The sequence below is a fragment of the Talpa occidentalis genome, unplaced genomic scaffold (genome assembly GCF_014898055.3).
Source record: "Talpa occidentalis isolate TD23 unplaced genomic scaffold, MPIMG_talOcc4v2.1 talOcc4.3, whole genome shotgun sequence".
NCBI classification, from domain to species: domain Eukaryota; kingdom Metazoa; phylum Chordata; class Mammalia; order Eulipotyphla; family Talpidae; genus Talpa; species Talpa occidentalis.
In genome coordinates this window covers 29,861,954-29,883,024 of record NW_023603184.1, presented here as the reverse complement: position 1 = coordinate 29,883,024, position 21,071 = coordinate 29,861,954, and the positions used below count along the sequence as shown (strand labels likewise).

Below are 21,071 nucleotides of genomic sequence, written 5' to 3'. Positions count from 1 at the left end.
TCCCCGGCCGCCGGGCGAGGGTCCCACATGGTGCACAGACCTCTCCTGCTGCCCGCTGCTCCCCTCAGCAGTGTACTTCATCAGTCTGCCTGCTCTGCTCCCCACTCTGACTCTAGTGAATTCTCTCACCCTCCCGCGCTTCTGACTGTACCCAGTGCTTGTATAAATAAATAAATAAATCTTAAAAAAAAAAAAAGAATATGAGGAAGAAAGATGGGGAGGATATAAAATCTGATACCCACCCTGTAAACACATCCTAGGCCAGGGAAGAGCCCTGGGCCAGCATTTACTATGTGATTGAAAAAGAAATGGCAAGAAAGCAAGAGAGACAAACCAAGCAAGCAATATATGCCACATGCAAAATATATGGTTCGCGTACCACTGCCTCCCAATTCCTGACCCATGGCAGATATTAGTAATAAAGTATGAATCTCATGATGAAAACTCTTAGCCTGGGCCATATTACTCAGTTAACCATTAAACCCTAACTGCTCATTTTGCTCATTTATGTCTTATGAAGGAATTTACATGCTAGGAACCTGGGAGGTCCAGGGATTCCATATCAAGGAATACACCAGAGGCCCCATGAATCTAGAACACAGAGTATAGTCTTCTTGTCACTCCTGGTGGAAGGGTTGGTGTCAAGGTTAGTGTGAACCCCGTACCTTCCGGGCAATTCTCTCGATGACAACTCTGGCTACTTGAGTGATAGACCCACCCTCTGGGTCATAAAAAGGACTCTGAGGATGGTCCAGACTGGTCAGGGGCCGGATTTTCTCCTGGGGAATTGTGGGCTTGTTGGGTGACTGCAGTGGGGAAAAACACAGATATTGGGAGATAAGATTGGTTAAAACCATAAAAGCAATTTGATTGATATATGATCAGAGTAAAAACTTTGATTAGAACCTAAGAAGTATAACTATTGCTTATATTTATGGAATTCTACTCATGACCCATGTTTTGCTTGCTTGGAAATTTGTAGAATCTGCATTTTCAGATTCTCCCATGTACGTGGTTGCCCAGATGCAGAAGTCAAGTTTCTGAAAGGTCATCCCAGCTAGAAAATGGCTTGGCCAGGTTGGCCTGCATCCAGGGTTCTTCCTGTTAGACCAGGTGGCGGCAGCAAATTTTTGTCTGTGAAGGGTCAGATGCGAACTATTTTCAGCTTTGCAGACCTAAATACTGTCTGTCAGAACTATTCAACTCAGCTGTTGCAGTGGGAAAGCAGTCCATCCAGACATGTAGCAAATGAGTGAAGCTGAGTTTGAAAACTTTATTTATGAATCAGGTGGTGCACCCAGCTTGGCCCACAAGCCAGTTTACTATTGTCTGATCTAGACTGTTTGACCACTTGTTTTCTGAAGACTCCAGATTTTGATGGAGATGGTGTGCTGATCATATATGAAAAATATTAACATCCAGAAGGGCTCCAAATTCCTTAGCCTGGATGTCAGGAAGCCTTGGGTATCTAGCTCAGTCTCATGTCAGCAACCTACTTCCTGCTGTTCCCTGCCTTTCCTCCTGCGCTTGCTCCTCTTCCTCCTTCCACAAGCCGGGTGCCTGCTGCTCCCTCGCTCTTCACTGTGGACTGCTCTTTTTCGGGTTCCCTCTCCACATTCTCCTGGGCAGCTGAATGGACTCTGAGAGCCTGAGGGCTACTGTATGTGATGATGAGACCTTCATGGCTTCCCTGCCAGATGGTGGGTTCGCCCAGGACACAGCCGGGGCCAGATTCACCTCCATCCAGGACACCCTGAACAGGGGTGGGCAAGAAGGAGGCACTGGGGAATGTTTGCCACTCACCACTCCAGGCAGACACTTACCTCATAGGTCACCCCACTGTCGGTGCCAGCGTCCCAGGGAATCAGGTCTTGCACTACCTTCTGGACCCAGCCGCATTCCTTGGTGCACAGATCCTCTGCAGACAGGCCCACATTCCAGTCGGGGCTGGGTCCCATCATGGTCAGGAAGGACATTAAATGGCGTGTCCTGTCCACTGAAAATTCAGCCGAGGGTGCTGCTCTCCTGGAAACCAAAACACAGAGACCAGCACGTTAGGGGCTTCGGGGATACATGCTCTGAGGGACTTCCGGTCAGACCATGGCTCTGTATAGGAGGAGAGGACAGGAAGCAGGAGGATTCTCAGTCTCCTCCCAAACTCTGCTTTGGGCCCTGCTGGTTTATAGACTTCTCTCTCTTGGGCCAGAGCATCCTTTGGCCACACATGGGGAGAACCAAATGCTCCCACCCTCCCCAGTTTTAATGTGCAATTCTTTTGCATTTCTTTCCTTTTTTTTTTTTTTTTAAAGATTTATTTATTTATGCATACAAGAACTGGAGTACAGGCCAGGGGTGTGGGGGGTGAGAGAATTCACCGGAGACAGAGGGGAACGGAACAGGCAGACTGACTTGAATACACTGCTGAGGGGAGCAGCGGGCGAGTCAGGAGAGGTCTGCTGCGCCGTGTGGGTTGCTCCCTGGCAGGGATCAAACTTGTGCTGCAGTGGCTGTGGATAGCTTCAGAGATTGCGTCTTAACCCCTCGCGCCACCAAGGAGGCCCCCTGTATTTCTTTCTTTACTCAGCAGTTTATTGATTGTCATCTCTCCCTGGAGTGTAAGCGCCAAGGAAGCAGTATTTTTGTCTGCCTTATGGCTTTCCTCCTAGTGTCTACAGCAGTGCCTGCCACAGAGCAGACGCTCAGCAAATGCCCCTGAAGAAGTGAATGAACTTTATGAAAAAACAAAAACAAAAACAAAAACAAAACCGCTTAACAAGGGCCCGAGCGTTTCTTATACGCTCTCATTTAATCCTTAGTCTGACTCTCTAGGATAAGGATTATTGACTCCAATCTACACACGAAGAAAGGGAGGTGCTCAAGAGTTACTTGACTTGTTTATAGTTACTTGACTTGTTGGTGGCAGAGCAGACACCAACCCAAGTCGTTGTCAGTTCAAGGCTAGTGTCCTTTTCATCATCAAATTCTAAATCCTCCTCCCTGCCTCCTTTTCACTGTACTGAAGGGAAACCCCTTCCTCACACTGCCTCTGCCTGCTGCCTCTGTTGCCCTTAAGAGGTTGCTTCTAGCGAGGCCCTGCCCTGGCACTGGAGCTCAGCCAAGGCCTCACAGCTGGTTCCTTGGCCATTTCCTGCAGTCTGTTTGCTGTGGCATCAGAGACTGACAGACCCTGAGCTCTGAGAGGCAGATCTTCAATTTCTCAATCTCATGTTGCTAAGAAGAAATTTAAGGAGTGGCCCGGGTTGCCTGAGATCAGCACCGGTGTTCTAACAAAGGACCCGGGTGCAGGGCGGGGAGAAGACCGAATCCACTCATCCCACATTTGGCAGACCTGCATTATTTTATCTCCCCTCGCCCCCTGCCGCAGAAAATCCTGTGGGATTAGCATTATCACCCCATTTTGTAGAGGAGAAAGAAAAGCGTCTAGAGGCCCTTGAACTTCAGACACAGCTGGTGGGGACTGAGGTTCCAAGGCAGCTCTGCCTGATGTACACCCCAAGCTTTTTAGTCGCAGGGAGTCCCTGGCTGGGGACCAACCTATCTGTCTAGTCCAGCTGGCAGCTGGTCTACCTCAGCTGTTTGCTACTCCTTGTGACCCTGTGACCCAGCTGCTTCTGGCTGCCCTCACCTGTCCCCAGAAAGCGACGACTCCAGATCTGGTCGGGACCTGTGGAAACCGAGCCCTTGGACTTGGCAGCCAGGTGGGGTCAGACAGTGACTAGAGCAGGAGGGGAGCCTTGGTGTGCCTGCTGCACCGCATACCCTCAGCCGAGCTGCCAAATCTTCTGTGTCCAAATCTAGGAAAAGGAGGGTCCTTGTATGTCCGCTCCAAAGGGCATGTGAGTGTTTAATGAGAGAACTTGCCCAGGGCCTGGCACCTGAGCTGCTATTGCTGATGCTGTTTTGAAGAAGAGCACTATAGGGTCATAAAAGCCCAAGAAAGAGAGGGAAGGAGGCCTCCTGAGCGGGCTGTGCAGGCTGTGCGGTCCAGCCGGGTGCCAGCCTTGGTTCTGGCTCATGACTGGAGGGGGCGCTCTGCCCCAGCCTTTGCTGGGGCAGCCAGGTCGGCCAGGCTGGGCATTACCTCCTCTCCTCCACGCTCTCCCCTACCATCCCACCCTCTGCATAGAGGCTCCCCGCACCTGGTCAGCCGTGCAGGGCTCACATGCATGTGCATCTGCTAGGAAAGTCTTTCATGAGTGGTTTGCAAAGTGCGGTCCTCAGACAGGCGGCATCAGTGCTGGTGGGAATGCATTAGAAATGCAAATTATCGGGCCCCACTCCAGATTCATTTAATCAGAGTCTCTGGGTTAGGACCCAACGCTCTGCACAAACATCCCTCCCAGTGATCCTCACACGCCTCAAGTTGGGGAATCACCGTCTGCTCACATTTCACTCTTCTGGGCTTGCTCACCTCTTCTGGGAGCCTTTGAACGCCCAAGACTGAGGCCAGAGCCCAGGGTATGTCCACATGCTGTGCAAATCTGTGGGGGTACACTCTGGGATTGCAATGGCTTTCTCACTGCTCAGTCTCCCCTGCTGTTCTGGGAGCTTCTTGAGAGCGGGAAGCCTCGGATGAGTGACCCAACCAGCCCCTCTTTCAGTCCCAACTTTGTCATCTGGCATTGCTTGCCTCGGGGGTGCTGTGGAGCTGGAAGGAGATGCCGGCTTAGGAAGACATCCATGCCACTCACACAGCATCATTGGCTGTTCAGTGAGGCGTAAATTTGGGACTTCAATTCCTTGCCTACATGTGCCCATTCTGGCGTGTAGGCTAGTGGTTTAGGAGCTTCTAAAGAATTGTGACTAGGGAGGCACGGCATTGTTCACCCAGGGGCTAATAGGACACAGTCTGGGCCTCCCTCTGGTTAGGGCCTGGCAGAGTGCTGGGGAGTCTCTGCACCCCACCCTTCCTTTGCTCTTAGCCCCTGGGGGATCCAGCAGGGCCTTGGAGTCAGGTTCCTCTCCCACATGGAGGTCAGCCAGGATGATGATTACCTTCCCCTATCCCTGAGCTTGTGGCTTTGTGTCAGGTTAGTCATTTATAACCTGGACCCCATGGTGACATTATTCACCATGACAACCTAAGGGACTAAACCAGCTCTACCCAGGAATCCAGAACCAGAGAAACCAAACCAATCCCACTCAACACACCTTCTTGATACTCTGCCCAATTGATGGATGTAAGCATTTAAGAACTGCTTGTGTTTTCATAAGGTCTTAGACAAATTGTTCTTTGCAAATGCAGTTTGCCCAAATCTGTAATCTGAGCAAGGTATTCCCCAGATGTTGGTCTTTCAGGGGTAGGAAATATGGGGCAACCAATCCCTACACAAAACCCTACCCTTAGTTTGGGTAATATGGTCAACTTGCATCTGTAAAGGCCTGGGAGTGATTTTCTAGCATCTTCATACCCTGCTCATTTCTCTTACCATTGACTAGAAAGCTTACACAGTATGACCTGGAGGAAGTGACCCCTGATCTCCCCTCAAGGTGCTGAGGACCCCAGTATATCTTTTCAGTGCACACAGACCTTACTTTCTCCTTGGAGTTTCTGGTTTCATTTCTGTCTTCCCCACTAGGTTCCAGTAGAGTGGGGGCCATTTTTGTCTTGCTTACAGCTATGTCCCAGTGTCTGGCTTAGACCTTGTCATGCAAAGGGTTCTCTTCAAATATTTGTTGAAATAAATGAATTAATCTAGGAAATGAACATGGAGTTCTTATACTTCCTTTGACCTTCACATTTAATTAAAAAAAAACAACTCAAGTATTTATTACTTCTACAATAAAAATATTATTTCAAATAATAAAATGGATCCGAATATATGTGACTTTTCTTGTGTAAATGCTAGATGTGACTGGAATCCTTTAATGTGTCCAAATTATGACAAAAATCCTTATTCATGTTTTCTTATATGGCATGGTTTTCCGTATGTGATACTTTGCTAATTTCGTTTCATTTTTTCTAGCTGGGATTTACATTTATATGAATTTTCTATTAAAGAAAGTTGATGGAGACATAACATATAACAGAAAAACAGAATATATAAGAAAACATGCTTATTAAACTGCCTATATTTAGGATAAGAAAGAAATATGAATCAGTGAGATGCTGGAGCCCAGAAACTTTAAATCCGGACTGATACAAAACAGATATCTCAAATTGAGGGGAAAGGAAAGATTGTGCAATAAGTGGGGTTATGCTAACCCAGTTGTACCAAAAAATGGGATTCATATTAATATCAAACACACACACACAATGCAGAGTTAAACAGAGAACAACCAGATTATTGGGGGAAAAGATCTAGTGTTCTAGTCTGCTAGAGAAAAGTTAATTTTTTCAGTTTTGAGACAATGAAAGCAATAAAAAAAGAGATCTGAAACATCTGTCTAAGGAAGCAATGCTATAGAATTAAAGACAAAATAAAAATGACATATTGGCAAAAACTTCTCTATGAGGTCTGAGTGACAAATGTTAATATCTATAATATCTACAGAGCTAACACAAAGCTGTAAGAAAAATACCATAATCCTAATAGGTAAAGGCAAGTTATGAACAATTAGTGCCGGAAAAATGAAAATCAAACGAATATGTGAACAAATGTTTCACTTTTTAACATTTACAAAGACTAAGTGGTCTGTAGAACAAGGGGTAAGCTGCTTTTTTTATATCTTGGCTCAGCCACTTATCAGCTATGTGACAGGGATTTTTACGCCACCTCTTTTGCAGTTACTATATCTGCAAATTGGGAACACCACCATACCAGGGCTTTTCATGAAGACACTGCCGAGGTAACAGGACTTGGTAAATATTTAGCTTTTCTATTCAACTTTTCTCAACAAAACTTCCAAAAACCACAAAAGAGTCAGGAAAGGATTTTTATGGTCTCTTATGTAGGCTTATTATCCCCTCATAAATGACAGATTCACAGTAGTGAGACTCTGGTCACTCACTGGTGGCTTAGGTCTCTTATACGCTGGGTTCTGTCCCTCATCATTAATTTGTCTCCCGTTAAATTGAAGCTGTAGAAACTCAATTCAACCACTAGGGGACACTCAAGCCTTTCACTAGATCCTGTGTGGCTGGAGGAAGGTTTGGAGAGGTTTCCAGTCTGGAAAACTGTTTAAATAACCTGGAGGCATCTAGGGCCCAGGACCATCTGACCAGTTGTATCTACCTCTTGCTCCTCTAGTCCAACACCAGTCTTCCTGTAGGATCCTGAGCCTACTGTTGGATCTGGCCTAGCAGTGCAGGCTGGCAGGAGGCAGGGAGGGCCCTGAAACTTCCAGTCTTGATTAGAGAGAAAAAGATGTTTCTGGCCTCCAGGGAAATTATGACTTGGGGTAATTATGGGGGCACAGACCCCCCAGAGGCAGGATTTCTGGAAAGAGAGACTGTGTCTCCAGTCTGCCCACCTCTCTTAGGTCTCAAAACATGGAACATTGTCAAATCGAATGTTAATTAAACAGTGGCTGGAAATAATTCAGGAAATAATTTCAGTGCTTTACAGGATTCATATGAAAAGGAATAAAACTTATTTAAAATTTTTCTGGTAATCTCTAGCATTCAGATGAAACTGAAGGAAGTGGGTAGTGGAAATTCAGAATTGATTTGCAGGAAACCTGGGTATTTTTCTACGGTGGCGCCAGAGGAAGCAGGGAAAGACGTGGGTTTTTGTTCCGAATCTGTCTTTCCTGTCTCTACCTGCTCTCTGGGCTCTCAGAGCCACAGCTTGATTTATTGAGCTAAACAAGTCAGCAGCTAATTTGTTCATTCATGGCTGTCCTTTGAGAAGTGGTCCTGGGGATAAAGATGAAGATCATTGAAAAACAAGTCAGTTTCCAAGGGCAGGACCTTGCAAAGTAGGTCACCCTGGCTTTCCACTGGCCCGAGGGAGCCTGGAATCCCATTAACCTCAATCGAGCAGGCCCAGTGAAGAGGGGCAGGACTGTTTCTGCAAAACAAAACTTGGCTGCATGTAGGCTTCCTAATTTGACTTCCTAATGAGATTTGGAAGAGGAAAGGGGAGACTAGGGTATGGGAAAATCAAAGGAAAATTCTTTTCCCTTAACAAGCTGGTAGCACTGAGCGGAGAGGGTTTGGGTGTTTGGGTAGTTTGGGTGTTTGGGAGGTCTGAGTGTTTGCCATCAATTAATTCTGTTCCACTGGGGGCTTAAGGATTCTGAGGAAGTGGGTGAAAAGTGGTACGGTATCTGAAAATATATATTTTCAATTTTCTTAACAGTCTCCCATCTTAAAAAAAGAAAAAAAAAACTTCATTGACTGGAGTTGCTGCCCAGTCTTTCTTCTTCACTGCAAACCTTGCTGACTGCATAACCTCACTTTCGGTTGACATTTCACAGGGCTGCGCTCTTCTCCCTTACTCAGCCAAGAGGATTCGTCAGAAGATCACCAATGATCTGCATGTTGGAAAATCCCTTGCAGATCTGCAGCCGTCACCTTCCTGGATCTGCATTGGCCACGCTGCCCTTGGATGCTACTATTGGCTTCCCTGATACCAGCTCCCTTCCCTGGCATCTCTGCTGTTCCTTTTCTGTTCCTTTGCTGGCAGGGGTCCTCAATAGTAAACGCTGGCGCTCTTCAGCATTCACTACTGTAAGGGCAGGAATGGACACAGGGCAGGTTTTCTAGGATCCAGCAGACCGGGTAAAGGAGGAGTCAGAGTCCTAGAGCCCTCAGTGGCTTTTTGCAGGTTTGTATTGGGGTTTACCCGGTACACAGCAGGCAAGGGTGCTGGGGGGCCGGTAGGCTGGCAGGCCTCCCAGCCCCCAGCAGGTCTTCACTCTGGGCTCTCCGGCCTTCTCTCGGCTTCTCTTTCGGCTTCTACTGGCGTCCCCGTGACGCCGCCCTTAAAAGCACAGTCTTAGCCCAGGTGAATCCCATCTACCTAGGCCCACACCCTACTCCAGGTGCCCGCCATCAGGCATGCATTCAGGACCGCAGGGATCCGTCATCTATCCTGGTGGCAGGAGGGCAGAAAAGCCTGACATTTTTCCTTAGCCTACAACTACTAAGCCTGACTCTTTTTTTTTTTTTAAAGATTTTTCATTTATTTATGCAAGAGCTGGGATACAGGCCAGAGGCACGGGAGGGTGAGAGAATTCACCAGAGATAGAGCAGGGCGAGGGCAGAACAGGCAGATCTACTGAAATACACTGTGAGGGGAGCAGTGGGCAAGTCAGGAGAGGCCTGCCGCGTGTGGGTATCTCCCTTGCTGGCCGGGAATTGAACCCGCGCTGCAAGAGGCTGCAGACAGCTTCCCAGCGCTGCGCTCAACCCGCTGGGCCACCAGGGAGGCCCTAAACCTGACTCTTATTCTCGGGCTCTCTCTTATCCATGCATTGCCTTCTATTCCTTGATGACTCCCCATTTCCTATCTCCATACACCATTCTCCCCCCGAGTTTCAGAGCTTAGTGTTAACCCCAATTGGATATCGTATGCCTTGTCAACACATCTCTAACTGGACATATGCTCTATCTCACTGAACTTCCACTACAGTTCCCAGTCTCATGAATCACCCCGCGCCTCTGCCTCCCTCTCCTCCGTGGCCCGCCAGCACAGGTGTTGGGTTTATTCCTACATGCTACCACTTCTTCTCCCCTCTCTCCAACCAACGCCACTCACAATGCTCCAACTGCTCCAACTCACAATGAGTTCACTCTCAGACCTCTGCAGTCGCTGTCTCCTTGGTCTGCCCTCACCTACTCTCACCTTTTTCATATCAGAGTAGTGTTATTTCTTTTTAATGTAAGTCAGATCATATTGTCATGCCTCTTCAAACCCTTCAATGACTTCCTATTACACTTAATGTAAATATCAAAATCCCTGGCAAAGCTCACATTTCATTTCTGGACCTAGTTACACCACAGCCTCTTAGGATCTTCAATGTTCTCTGCTCTCCGCTCAGGGCCTTTGCATTCGATGTTCTGGACATTCTAGAATATTCTCTTCTGTTTTACTTCTTTATCTAGTTAACTCCTACAGATTCCTGAGGTCTTAGCTCAGTTGCCATTTCCTCAAGGAAATGCTCTCTGACCTCCAGGCTGGATCGACCTCTCACCACACACTCTTCTGGCACCTCATGTCTTCACTTTATAAACAGCACAATTATCATTGTTTGGTTAATGTCTTCCCCGCCTTAGCATAAGTTCCAGGAGAAACTGTTCTGCTCCCCGCTATATCCCGTAGCAGCTTCCACAGCACTGCCCCTTGGACACCCTCAATAAGCATTTGTGAGGCAATGAAATGTTCCGGTCAGCCTTGATGGAAGGACACAGGGTGCGTGAAAGTCAAGCTTTTTTTTAGTTTGTTTTGGGGCAGGCGTCAGACAATTTGATGTGGTCACACCACTAACTTCATGCTGATCAGAAGTCAAATTGGTTGAGATATCCATCTTGATTGATTAAAAAAATGGAAAATGAGAGACCTGTTGCTTAATTGGAGGCACCTGATGACAGTAACGGCCGTGGAGTCAGCTGAATATGGCTGCCGTTGGAGTTCTTCCACAGGTGGAGCAGGATGCCAGGTGGGATCTGCCCTGCAACCCCAAGTCTCCCAATCCCTACATTGTGGGGTTGGAATGAGGATTAAATGGACATGGAACCTACGTCCCTAGCAGGGCTACTGGCTCATAGTAGGTGCTCAAGGTAAAAGGATTTTTCTGTTTCTTTGTTTCCTCTGCCCTTCCTCTCCTCTTTCCTTTCTAAAAACAACTTGCTTTGTAGTTTACCCTTTCTCAATTCAGGCTCCCTGTAAGGGCAGGACAGGCCACTGAGCAGGTTTTCTGATCCAGCAGACCGGGTAAAGGAGGAACCCTGAAGCCTTCAGTGGCTTTGCAGGCTTTTATTGGGATTTACCAGGCACATGGCAAGCAGGGGTGTCGGGAGGCCTGGAGGGTGGCAGGCCTCCTAGCCCCCAACAAGTCTTCACTCTATCTAGGCTCTCCGGCCTTCTCTCGTGTTCTCTCTGCTGCTTCTCTCTCTCAGTTCTGCCTCTCTGCTTCTGCTGGCGTCCCCGTGACGCTGCCCTTAAAAGCCCAGTCTCAGTCCAGGTGAATCCCATCTACCTATGCCCACACCCTACTCCAGGTGCCCGCCATCAGGCATGCATTCAGGACCACAGGGTTCCATCATCTATCCTGATGGTGGGAGGGCAGAAAAGCCTGATAATTTTTACCTTACCCTACACTCCCTAAGGGAAAAAATGTAGAAGGGGGCCCTTAGTGGGATAAAAGTTGGCATCCACAAGCCCTGTGGCCCAGATGACTCCAAATGGTACCTGCCCTGGAGCCCAGGCCCGCAGACGGCTCCTCTGAGTGCACGTGCAGCCCCTGAGCCTGAGCGCCTGAGCGACCTCTGTGGTCAGCAGCTATGTCTGAGTTGAGTGGGAACGACCGGGGCGCACAGAGACCACGCCTGCCGCCCGAGAAGGCGGGCCCAGGCGATGCTCCCCACACTGGCGCGCACCTCGCCGCTTTGACCCCGAGGGCTGTTGTGGCGCGCAGTGGCCAGTAGGTGGCGCATTGAGCACAAGGCGAGGCCGCGGGCAGGGAAGGGCCAAGGTCTGTTTGCTACTTACACATTGAGAGGCTGCCAGGCTGGCCACTGAGCTTTGGCTTTGATGACAGTAAGGACCTCGTCACTCTGCAAAAGAAAAAAAAAAAGACCACAGATATTTAGTGAGGAGAGTCGGGGTCACGGGAACAAGAGGCTTTGACAGGGCGACAGGGTCCATCCCCACTCCCTTACCTGCTGTTGAGGCTCTACCTGCACAGGTAAGGAGCCATCCAGCCCTGCCCTAGGGTGTGGGGGTCTTAGAGTCTCAACAGTCTGGGGGGGAGGGAGGATGGGTGTCCCCTGTGCCTGATGGGTCCTGACTCCTAAGGGTCCACTGAGCCACAACATGGGTTTCCAGCTCAGCCCATGCCTGCCCCACTGGAGCCAAGCACAGACCTGGACTCTACCTCATGCCAGACTGGCCTGTGTGTCCAGCCAGAGGGCAGGGCATGTGCTGTGTTCAGCTGTTATTACCTGACCTGGGGGATTGCACCCCCCCCCACCTCCCCCACCCCAGGTCAGACTCTTTTGGACAAGAAGCTCACAATAAAGCTCAGGCCACACTTCTTTGCCACTCACAATGTCCTGCTCTGTGTCACCCTGGACAGTGTGTAGGGTGCCCTTAAAGCAAGAGAACTCAAAGGCATTTTGGAAGAAGAATTTGATAATTCACATTTTGAAGGAAAGCAGTAGGGCAAAGATCAGATCTTTGTTGATCTTGATTAACTTTACTTGGTAGTTTCTTTGGATGTTTCATTTCAGTTACACTTTGGGGGGAATGGGGCACCCTGATCTTTTCAAGGTTTATTGTTTCCACAGGTCCAAATTCAGTGCTGGCCAAGGCTTTCCCCACAGTGGATTCAGCAGATGCTGGACCTCCTCATCCCCTGACCAGGCTCTGTAGTGCTCATAGTGCCCGCAGGCCATCATGCATAGAAAAGTCTAGAACATCACCAGCTGGGGAAAGAGAGGCTTTGTTGCCAACTGAACAGGTCCCTGAATAGCAGAAGGGCAGAGACTTGCTTGGCTGGCTCACAGCTCTGCACCAGTCCTGAGCTCCATGCCTGGCAGTAGGGGCCTAGAATATATTTGGGATGAACTGAACTTCTCCTTAGTTCTGGGTGCCTTGCTTAGAAAATCCTACAGACCTGAGGAAGGAAGACAGCTCGGCCTTGTCTCTAGGCCCAGGCCAGAGCACTCATTCAACCCCAGGGAATGGATTGTTGGGGTGTGGGCCTTAGAGAGGAGGAAGCTCAGGATGGGCACCTACAGATAGTCCTGGATGGGGTGAAGGGCAGAAGTGAGGCCTCACTGACAAGCCACAGGCAGACAGAAGCAATCCCCTTCCCCCCAGGGCACCTGGAAGTCCCTTGCTGAGGTCAGGCTTCCTGACTGTCCCCTCTTTTGATCAGAGGAAAGAATCCTTGCATGCTGACACCCCCCCACATTCAGATATCTTCAGCTAAAGCATTTCCAAATCACAACTGAATGGTTTACATTTCTCATAGGAGATTTGTTTATTTGTTGAGAAAGTGTCCTCATCACTCCTAATAAATACCTTTTGAATGACTGGGAGGAGCAGACAGCAGGAAGATCGTGTGATCTAGCTCCCTGATGCCAGGCAGTGTCTCCCAGAACCTGGCTTTCCTGAAGTCACCTCATCTGTCCCGTGTTCCACATTGAGCTCTTCCTGTGACCCCCCCAGAAGCAAATTCCCCCCTCCCCCTGTCGGGCCCCATTTGCCTGAACCTGACCTGGACCATCGCCAGTTTCTTCCTTCTCCAGCCCCAAGATCTGCTGCATTCACATGTTAACATTCTGCCATTTCTTAGCCTCACACGTCAATATCATTCTGTAAACCACCCTCTATATTAAGGCGAATCCAACCACACCATTCCCTGTCTGAACGCTTCAGGGGCTCCCTGCAACTTCTGTGACAGTTTCTTCATTCCTGAATTTTGCCTACATGGCCCTCATCATCTAGCTCTGATACACCTTTTTCCTTTGATTTTTAACTCCAGAATAATCCATGATCATTGAAAAAAATATTAGCATCATGCACAAAGTAAATGTGGAGCACGTTGCACTTGGGCATCTTCCCTACCTTCCGCTTCACCCCCACCCCCCTTCTCTGGGATGTTACAGTTTTGTGTGCATCATTACAGACCTTTTTCTATGCAGAAGCAACTACCTGTGTGTGCATGTTAGATATAGCTTTTCCCACCCAAACTGCATTACACTGAGTATCTTATTCCGCACTATGATTTGAAATTTTTCCTTAACATCATGTTACAGAAAAATTTCCATATCAATAGATGCAGCATCATAGCTCTCCCTTTGTTGATTTTTAAATTGTTGGAGTTTTTCGCATTATGGCAAATCATGTCAATTTTTATAAAGAAGAAATCCAAGAAAGGAGATCCAAGTAACAAGATACTGTCGATGACAATCCTTTTGCCCTTGAAGAAATACTTTACAAAAAATAAAATCAATGTGGGTGGAGCTAAGGTAGCCATCAAGTTAGTCTGCCTGCAATTCACTGGGCATTGTAATTAGATCTTGGTTTTCAAGTTCCAACTAATGGCATATTGATTTTGCTTTTGCTGTATATAACAAGAATTGTTTGTGCCCTCTATTAATGTTTATTTATGATGATGAAATTCTGTTGCTATTGCTATGTTTTAGAGCCGAGGAGGCTTCCAGGATGGCGAGTCCTCGTGTGCGTGCATTAGAACAGCTTCTTGCTGTAAATTGTTTCATCTGGTGCTGATGTGCTATGTGTGTGATCAACAGTTTCTTGTCTTTTGTTTGTCATCATAGTGTTATCTGATGCAATAAAACAGGGGCATTCTGGAAAGTTTATTTCAAAAACTAAACATTTTCATTGAACCATCAAGATTCCCTAGGAGAAGCAAAGTTCTGCAGAATCAGTGAGTGACTGACCTGTTCCTGGCCAGGCCCAAGCACTATGGACAGTCTACAGAAATTGTTGAAAAAGCTAGGCCACCCCATTCTTATTTTATCCACCTACCTACCTATTACCCCATTCGTTTTTATGTATGTGTAGCATTCTATAACATGCATGTTCTCTGATTCACTTGAACAGTGTTATTGGTGTATACTGAGTTGTTCCCATGTGTGATGATCTGATGACCACTTGTGTATGTGTTTCTTTGTTTACATGGCTGTATCATCGATTTCTAGGAATGATCAAAAGATGAAACAAATTCAGATTTTGGTAGGCCTGCCAAAATGTCCTCCAAATGTCTGTACAATTTATACCCCAGCAAGAATGTGATATGCCTGTGTCTTCATGGACTGTGGACTTTGCACGCTGGGTACTGCCAATCTTTTTGAGTATTTAATATTTACAAATCTAGCAGGGAGGGGATAGTATGATTGAGCTCATACTCTGGAGTCATCCTGCATCCAAATCCTGATGGTATCATTATGAGTCTGTGTCTTCAGCAAGTGTCTTGACATCTAAGTATTCTCATCTGTGAAATGGGGTTAAAAAAAGAGTGTCAACTGCATGGGGTTGGGGGCTAAATGACATAATTCATGTAACCTGCTTATATTATGTGTCATGTACATAATGTATCAGGTAACAGAGCCCATATTAGCATAAATATTAGCTCCTCTTCTTATTCTTATTTACAGTCAGGCCAAGATGGAATTAGAATCAATTTGTGCTGCTTTATACAGAGAGTGGAGTGTATCGACAAACCCGCAAGCCTCAGGAGAACTTTCCCTAATTTAAGCCGAGCTCTGAGTACTCGGAAGTTTATGTAGCCAGGTAAGCCTTGGATGGAGACGCTGGGGTGATGACCCCTTTACATTCTGAAGAATGAAGTATTTAAATTCACAGTGGACAATCTAACTTCAGATTTAAATAAAAAGCAGTTTTAAAAAGTCTCTGAGGCACAGAGAGGCTCTCTCAAGAATCCTTAGCCTTTCTACATCCCCAGAGAACTCTTTCCAAAGAAAGTATTTCAGGGCACACACCATTTCTGCCTGGTATGGATGAAGTCAGCACTTTCCCAGATATATGGCAAATAAAACTTAAAAAAACCCAAAGAAACTACGCAACACCACACCCACCTTCACGAGGACACGTTCATTAATTTTGCTTGTGGTAAACCTATTGTGAAGATGTTACAACTCTATTCAAATTTCATAGCTCCTGGTACCAAATGGAAATAGCACAGACCCAGCCTGGCCAGGGTCTGAGATCAGATCCAGAGGAAGGAGGGTTCATGCAGAGGGAACACAGCCCTGGGACAGGCCAGAGGCAGAAATCACTTCATATCAGAAGATGCCACGACTAAGCTGAGAAAGAGTAAGATAGTGAGTCTGGGGTTCAGGCCCGGCCTGGTGTCTAAACCAACCTTACGCCATGCACTCCAGAGTTGCCATGCAAGGAGGGAGCGCTCCAGCACCGCAGCCAGGTCCACAGGAAAAGACTGGGGCTGTCGTCTGCTCCCTGCCTTGCTCCTCACCGCCTTCTCTGTTCCTGCATCTTCCCAGCAACTGCCCATTTGCCTGCATCTCCCAGTTCTGAACTACAACCTGCTTCTCCATGAGGAGGCCCTGTGCTCCCAGAGACACTGCGGCTCAGCTCCCTGACCACGCCATGACCTGCCCTACCCCTGCAGTCTTAAAGGCAGTCTGAACAACATACCTCCCCCCACCCCCAAGAAGAAAATGGGGTGTGATTCATAGACAGAGAGGGAAGGAACTGTAGGGAGGATAATAGCATTAACAGTAGTGACCTATGTGCTAGGTACCTTGCTAATTACCTTATATATAAGACTTATATGATCTTTACAGCATATACACAAGGCAGGTACATTCGTTTTAATCCTCAGAATTGCATTTATTTGGCCTAATTAGTTGCACAGTTGGTCAACGACAGAGTGAGCATTTAAACTTCAGTCTGACTCTGAAGACCCCACTAGTTGCCCTTGAGCAGAGACGATATAAGGGAGGAGGAGACTATTTAGGGCGAGTAGTGCTGCAGGAAGACTGGACACTCTCCACCCTCCACACTCAGAGGACTTCCAGTGTTTATAATACTTTTAATTCTGTTCTGACAATTGGTTTTCATTAAAAAGGGGGGTCTTGAGTTGGAGAGAAACTGTCTACCACTAGAGAGGGGGGAAGCCAATGATACGAAATGCAAGGGGAGGGATTGCACACAGAGACCCTGCCCCCTTGTGTGTTCCCCCATTCGGCGACTTGCTTCTTACAAAAACCTTTGGGAATACCTATCATCCCATTCTGTGGATGAGAAAACTGAGGTTCAGAGAAGGCAAGTGACTCGCTGAAGACTACCCAGGAGCCGTGACTCCAGGTCAGATGTGTCTGACTCCAAAACTCAAGCTCTTTCCACTTCCCCTTTCTCTTCTTCCCCATCCTCTGCTCATCCTCTCTCATTTGGCTTTTTTTTTTTTTTTTCCCCAGCAAAAGCCTGGCTGCCGCTGCCTGACAGTTTTCTCCAAGGAGCTCTTGTGTTGAAGTGCAGGGTCAATATCACGTCAATATTAGGAAATGCCACATCTGAGCAGAGCAAAGAGTGAGGATGGGAGCCTGGGGGCCTGGGGGCTGGGCACAGGCTGGTTCGCTGGTGCCCTCCCCACCATCTTGTGTAGACAAGTGAGCAGTTTGCCCTGAGTTTTGCTTTTACCCTTTCTCAGACTTCCCGCTTCCAATCCTGATGGTCCCCACCTTTGAGGAGAATCTGTTCACCCCTAGGTGAGTGTCCTGGTGATGAGCAGCAAGAAATGAGCCATTTTATGAGGTGATAATGGAGCAATAAGCATCTTTAAAATCAATTGTGTCCAACGGTTGCTGCCCATCACTTCCAAAGGCTCTGGGTTTGTTGGATCATAAACAAAAACAGACAACTAGTATTTGTTGGAACTGTACAGTTTGCCCAGGAGGTCTGCACAGTAGCCCCCTGAGGCTCCAAGCCAGGGTCTCCACATCCCAGAGGAAGTAATGGAGTCCCACCTTTCTCCAGAAACTGTGCCAGTCAAGGTCACCCATGACCACGCTGCCCCCAGTGGTCAGTGGCCACTTGACAAAGGGCTCCACGTGGGCCAGGACCTGTTTTGCTGGCTGCTGTACTGAGTGTATTCAGGATTGTGCTTGGAACACACTCAGCGTTGTTGAATGAATGAGTAAGAGGCTGCCATGAGAAAGGGGCCTTATCTGAGCCCCCATCCACCAGCACTCCACCAGCCTGGGATGAACTGTGCCAAGTGACAGTGACAGACCGGTGCTCTGAGCTGGTGGGCACAAGAGAGCAGGTGCCCGCGAGACAGAGGGGAAGGGACAGGTTGCAGGAACTTTAGGAGCCCGAGTCAGAGCTCCACTGGGCCTCAGTGACCTGGGCGGGTCATTTGTCAGTGCTCGTGGCGTAGCAAGCAGCTGCCATCACGAACTGCCATCTAAACAGCCGTTTCAAAGCCAGAGAAGGTATCTGGAGCCCATTAACAGGCCCGCCAGAAGATGATGTGGTTGCACAGAAGCATCTCAAATTCAATTTCTTTTTATTTCTTTTCAAACACAGCCTGTAATTCCGATGGGAAAATTACATAATGCCTGTAGATAACAGTTTTCCCATGAGATGGTTTTGTGAAAGTATCTTGGCATTTCTGACACGGGAAAGGAAGGACCCATCAGAGCTGCCCAGTGCCTGCCCAGGGCGCCTCCACCTTGTCAGTTGGAGGAGGAGCGCTGTGAGGATGGCATCACCCTGATGTCCCGGAGATGCCAGTGTCTCTCTTTCCATGCACCGGCATCAGCCATAGACATGGGTTTAGCTTGTCCTTTAGTGACTGAAGTGCCAGTCCTAGGTTAACCTCATTTTTGGACTTCCTGTCCTTTGTAATGCCACCGAAAGTCTGAGCGGAAGAGGCCCATGGGCATGTGTGGCTCCCCCTCCCACCTTCCGACCTGCCTAGGTACTCCTCCCCATCTTCATACCCAGCTCCAGCAACGAGACAAACCCCAGTACCAGAGCAGAGAAGAAAAAGGGGCCAAGCCAGGTGAGCATCTGACCCCTCACCAGAAAGAGCATGCTAGGCAGGTTCGGTCTGCTTTCAAGCAGGTGCTGTGGGTCAGGCCAGCGGCAGCCTGGGGAGGATGCACCAGCCCACGTGTGGCTGACTGTCCCTGCAAGGCAACTTGCAAGGTCAACAACACCCACCCCTGCCCTGTGGGAGCATTTCAGGTGGACTCAAAGGCTCACCTGGGCACCCTTCACCCCACTTCCCTGTCTCCCCCTCCCCACCTTCCTCTAGGACAGCCCGGTGGTAGAGCAGGGACTGGGCTGTGTCCTCTCTGTGTCCCCAGCACTGGCCTGACTGGGTGAGGAATGCAGGGAATGACTAAGGGATGAATAATGGATTAATTAATTAAACAATTAATTAATGACAAGCTAGAGGAAGCCTCTGGCCTTTGCTGCACTCCCAGGGGGCCTTAGGGGGATTCTTCTATGGGGCTGGGAAGCTCCTGGAGGGTTTGTGAGCAGGAGCGCTACTATGTGGTCTGAGTTAGGTGTCTACAAGACTCTGCTGACTGCTGAAGAGAATAAGCCCCGACAGGGCAGGGGAGCAGCAGAGACCCAGGCCGGGGGCCTGCACCAGGAGAGAGCAAAAGGGGATGAGAAGATGCTGGACTCAGACATAATAGAAGCCACAGGATCTGCTGATGGATTGCCCATGGGTGTAAAACAAAAAGGGGTCAAGGATGAGTCCATGGGGAGGTGTCATGTAGGCAGCTGGATATATGAGGCTGGAGTTCAAGGGAGAAGTCCAAGCTGGAGATATAAATTTGGAAGTCACAGGATATGGGTGGCAGGAAAAGTCATGGGCCGGAGTGCCCGGAGAGTGAGTGGAGACGCAGAAGTGGGTGAGGGAGGCCAAGTGCCTAAGAAGAAATAGCTGGAAAGGTTGGGACCTGCCCCAGGGCCTTTTCAGAGCCCTTATGCTGCCCCTGCACTCCCTCTACTGCCTCCACTGTTCTTGAGTGTTCCCCTCCTGCCCCCATAGTCCTTGCTGCCTGTTCTCCTTGCGCACTGCTGCCACCGCGGCGCCCCCTGCAGGTCACTGCTGAGAGTGCAGTTGGAGCATGTGTGGGAAGGTCCACCAGCAAGCTGCTTTTTTTTTTTTTTTTTTGTGGGACCCTCGCCAGCGGCCAGGGATCGAACTGGTGCTGCAGAGGCTGCGGCAGCCTTGCAGCCCAGCGCTCAACCGCTGCGCCACCAGGGGAGGCCCCAGCAAGCTCTTTTCAAGGAGTCAGCTGTGAAGGGTGCTGCAGGAGAGAGCACACACTTGTGGGGAGCGGGGTCATTGAAAAGACAAGAGGCGAGAGCCAGACTGGAGTGGGCAAGACGAGGGGTGGCCTACTGGAGGGCACAGTATGGGGGCTGCCAATGCTGCTCATTAGGGCAGGTGGCAGAACCCATTCACCCAGCAGACACTGCACGGTCCAGGCTGGACTCTGGGTGCTAGAGACAGAGCCTGGAAAATGAGAGTGAGCAGTCTCTGCTCTTGTCCCAAAGAAGGGAGCCAAACCGGAGAGCTGTTAGTCTAGTGCCAGGTTTACTGGACCTCTGGGGAAAATAAAGCAGAGAGGGGTGAGGGAGGCCAGGGAGGCACAGTGGGAGCTGCTGGGATTTTAAGTAGAGCTGTGAAGGAGGAAGGCTTCACTGATAGACTTAAGCACTGTAGGACATAGGTGCTACTGCTTGTGAAAAGGGCCAGGAAAGCACTCTACCGAGGGAAAATTATACCTTACGTACTAAAAACAAGGACCTTAAAGTAAAACAAAACAAAACAAAACAACTAAAAACCATGTTACAGGAAGTTAGAAAGAGAGGGAAACAAAGGGAAAAAACACCCATAAATTTGACATTTTTACTCTGCAATATGACCAATGTCTATATTCACCTGTATATAACAACTTGCACGCACACACCTGACGTTTTCCTTATTCCTATATTCCCTTGCACAATGGTAACTGCTACTTTGTACCTTGCCTTCTAATTGAATATATTTTAGAATCTGATTTGTGATATTGCTCCTTTAACCATGAACCCAAAAAGGCAGTAGATAGCCATGTACAAAAAAAAAATCCAAAATATAGTAAATCTTGTAGTTTTATAACAACCTATTTCCTGCTGTGCAAAGAAATGTTAGGGATAAAATATTTGTGTGCATGTGTGTGTTTCTTTATGCAGAAAGTTTCTCTGGAAGGATACATAAAAACTTGACTAAAATGGGGTGCTTTAGAGAGGGGAACTGGGTAGCCAGGGAGCAAAGAAAACAATGAGACATTTTGCTGCATAGCCTTTTGGATTTAGAGCTATAAAAAATATTGCTATTCAAAGGATGGGAGGAAGTGGCTACGTCCAGGTTGTTTCCTGTGGTCTTCTCACCTGGAGGAGAGAAGGCTTTGGCAGGATCTG

The 21,071-nt window shown here is 48.3% G+C and overlaps 1 protein-coding gene across 1 annotated transcript in view; it reads right to left on the bottom strand.

Annotated features, from left to right (window-relative positions):
- SPON1 (spondin 1) overlaps positions 1-21,071 on the bottom strand; it is a 242,174-nt gene that overhangs the window by 13,042 nt on the left and 208,061 nt on the right. The window contains exons 7-9 of the mRNA XM_054699388.1: positions 11,619-11,683; positions 1,824-2,025; positions 666-806 (exon numbers count right to left, since the gene is read on the bottom strand). Of these exons, the coding sequence (XP_054555363.1) occupies positions 666-806; positions 1,824-2,025; positions 11,619-11,683 (408 nt within the window). The remainder of the gene's footprint in view (positions 1-665; positions 807-1,823; positions 2,026-11,618; positions 11,684-21,071) is intronic.